The sequence below is a fragment of the Malania oleifera genome, chromosome 10 (genome assembly GCF_029873635.1).
Source record: "Malania oleifera isolate guangnan ecotype guangnan chromosome 10, ASM2987363v1, whole genome shotgun sequence".
Taxonomy (NCBI): domain Eukaryota; kingdom Viridiplantae; phylum Streptophyta; class Magnoliopsida; order Santalales; family Ximeniaceae; genus Malania; species Malania oleifera.
In genome coordinates this window covers 59,559,204-59,561,275 of record NC_080426.1, presented here as the reverse complement: position 1 = coordinate 59,561,275, position 2,072 = coordinate 59,559,204, and the positions used below count along the sequence as shown (strand labels likewise).

Here is a 2,072-nt window from a genome sequence, read left to right as displayed (position 1 = left end):
AGCCCTCTTAGTTTTTCCTTTTTAAATTTATTTCCTTCTATTGTTTTTTTTGCTTCTCTTTTGTCTTTGCTTGTTAGTTTTTCTTTGTTTGTTTGATTGGTGGGCTTACCTAGGAAAAAAAATTAATGGAGAAAATTTTATTTACAAAAGAATAATAAAATACAAGATGGTCAAGGGAAATAAAAAAATAGTAATTTTAAAATTAAATTTAAAGTAAAATATAGTGTAATGAAAATGAGAGTGACAAGTTGATAATTGTGCAACTCATAGTATATTTGAACTCTTATTTTATATAAGTTATTACAATTTCTCATCATTATCATCATCACTATATATATATATATATATATATATATATATATATATATATATTTGGAAGCTATATTACTTACATTGTTCAAGAGAAGCCTTCTCCCAAAAATTTTCTGGCACTCATCTTTCAGTCAATTAAGAGAGCTTCAAACCAAACCTTGAAACTTAGCTAGAGATGATCATCTATCCAAAGCTCATTCTCTTCCTAATATATAATTTCATTGTTGTAGTTATGCACATGATAAAATATTTTTAGTGGGACATTCAACAATTAGAAGTTTAAACACAATGAAACAAAAAGCAACAGCTATATAGGAAAGTTCATTTCTTAGTGTTATTGTTTTTGGTTCAGGGCAAGAAGCATTTAAAGAAGAAGAAAGAAAGAAAAGAATTTGTGCATTCCATTTAACAAGGAATCACGTTTCGGTTAGGTTTCTCATAACCCGCCGCAAACGTGTGGACATTCAAATTCAAATATTAATCCTTTTCTCACTAAACAATATGCACTTCTAAAAAATAAAAATAAAATTAAACCAAACCTGAAATATGCGAAGTTCAACAAAAAGAGACCTCTGATATTTCCTAAAAGAAAATATAGTAGGGACGCACTAGACCGTTATTTTGATAAACTGTAATAAACTTCTCGAAAAATTCCAAGAGGTTAGAGACAAAAATTTGAGCTAATTAAGATGCCATTAAGCTTCTGCCGGCGATCGTCGCAGAAAACATTGGACACCTCAATTATCGCCATCCGAGCCATCCCCAAATGGGCGCTCGTTGACGTAATTCCCTGGCGGATCGTAGGTGCAAACAACAAAAACGCCGCCGTTGAGGCACCGGGCGTATGCGCACCCCAATCTGGTGCTGTCCCTCCACACGATCTGCGTGTAATGACCGCACACCCTTCCGGATTCGCAGGTGTTGGCGGTCCGATCGTAGAACCTGTGCTCGTGGGTCCAGGCGCGGACAGCGTCGGTGGGAGTCCAGTGGTTGGTGGCGCCCCAGAAGATGTTCTCACCGTAGGGACCCGATGAATGCACCATTTGGCAGTCCTGGGATCGGAGGCTTGCGTACCGGCGGGCGTACCGTGCCAGGTGATTGTCCCAGGTGAAGAGGGGTTCACCGGCGTGTGCGCGGACCTTGTTGTGCGCGTCAAGAAATTCTCGGCTCAGTGATGCGTGGAATGGGTGGACATTTGCGGTGGAGGCACCACCCAGCTGATGGTCTTGGTTTTGGGGTTGTTGGGCGGTGGCGGTTGAGATGATGATGAGATGGGAGATCAGTAGGATGGTGAAAACTAGCGGCATTTGGAGTTTGGAATTTTGGAGTATCATCGTTGTTGTTGTTGTTGTTGGTGTTTCTGATGAGTTTCCGGTTTGGGGCTTGTTCTGTTTTGCTTTGTTTCGTTTTCGTGTATTTTGTTTCTTCTTCTGTTTCAACGTATGTACTGGCCGGCCAAGACGACGCTCATGCCTGCCGGTTAATGGGCGCCGTTCACAAATTGAGAGTGTAATTTTAGTTGCTTACTATTTTGAGATGAAGGCCTCAAAGCTGTGAGCACCGCACGAACTTTCCTTAAAAATAGATTTGGTTATTATTATTATTATTATTTATGCCATGACTGGAGGCGCCTCTACCCCATTAGGGTGTGTTTGTTATGCTGACTAATGTTTATACATGGTATTGATTTCATGATTGGATTGAACTAGTTATGATAATTATCATTTGAGTTGTCAATTTATAAAAAATAATAAAATTGT

At 38.9% G+C, this 2,072-nt stretch overlaps 1 protein-coding gene across 1 annotated transcript; it reads right to left on the bottom strand.

Moving 5' to 3' along the window:
* Positions 1-691: 691 nt before the first annotated feature.
* On the bottom strand, positions 692-1,858 carry LOC131166119 (pathogenesis-related protein 1C). Its single transcript, XM_058124415.1, has one exon. The coding sequence runs from the start codon at positions 1,644-1,646 to the stop codon at positions 1,050-1,052; it is 597 nt and encodes a 198-aa protein (XP_057980398.1). The 5' UTR covers positions 1,647-1,858; the 3' UTR covers positions 692-1,049.
* Positions 1,859-2,072: the final 214 nt, after the last annotated feature.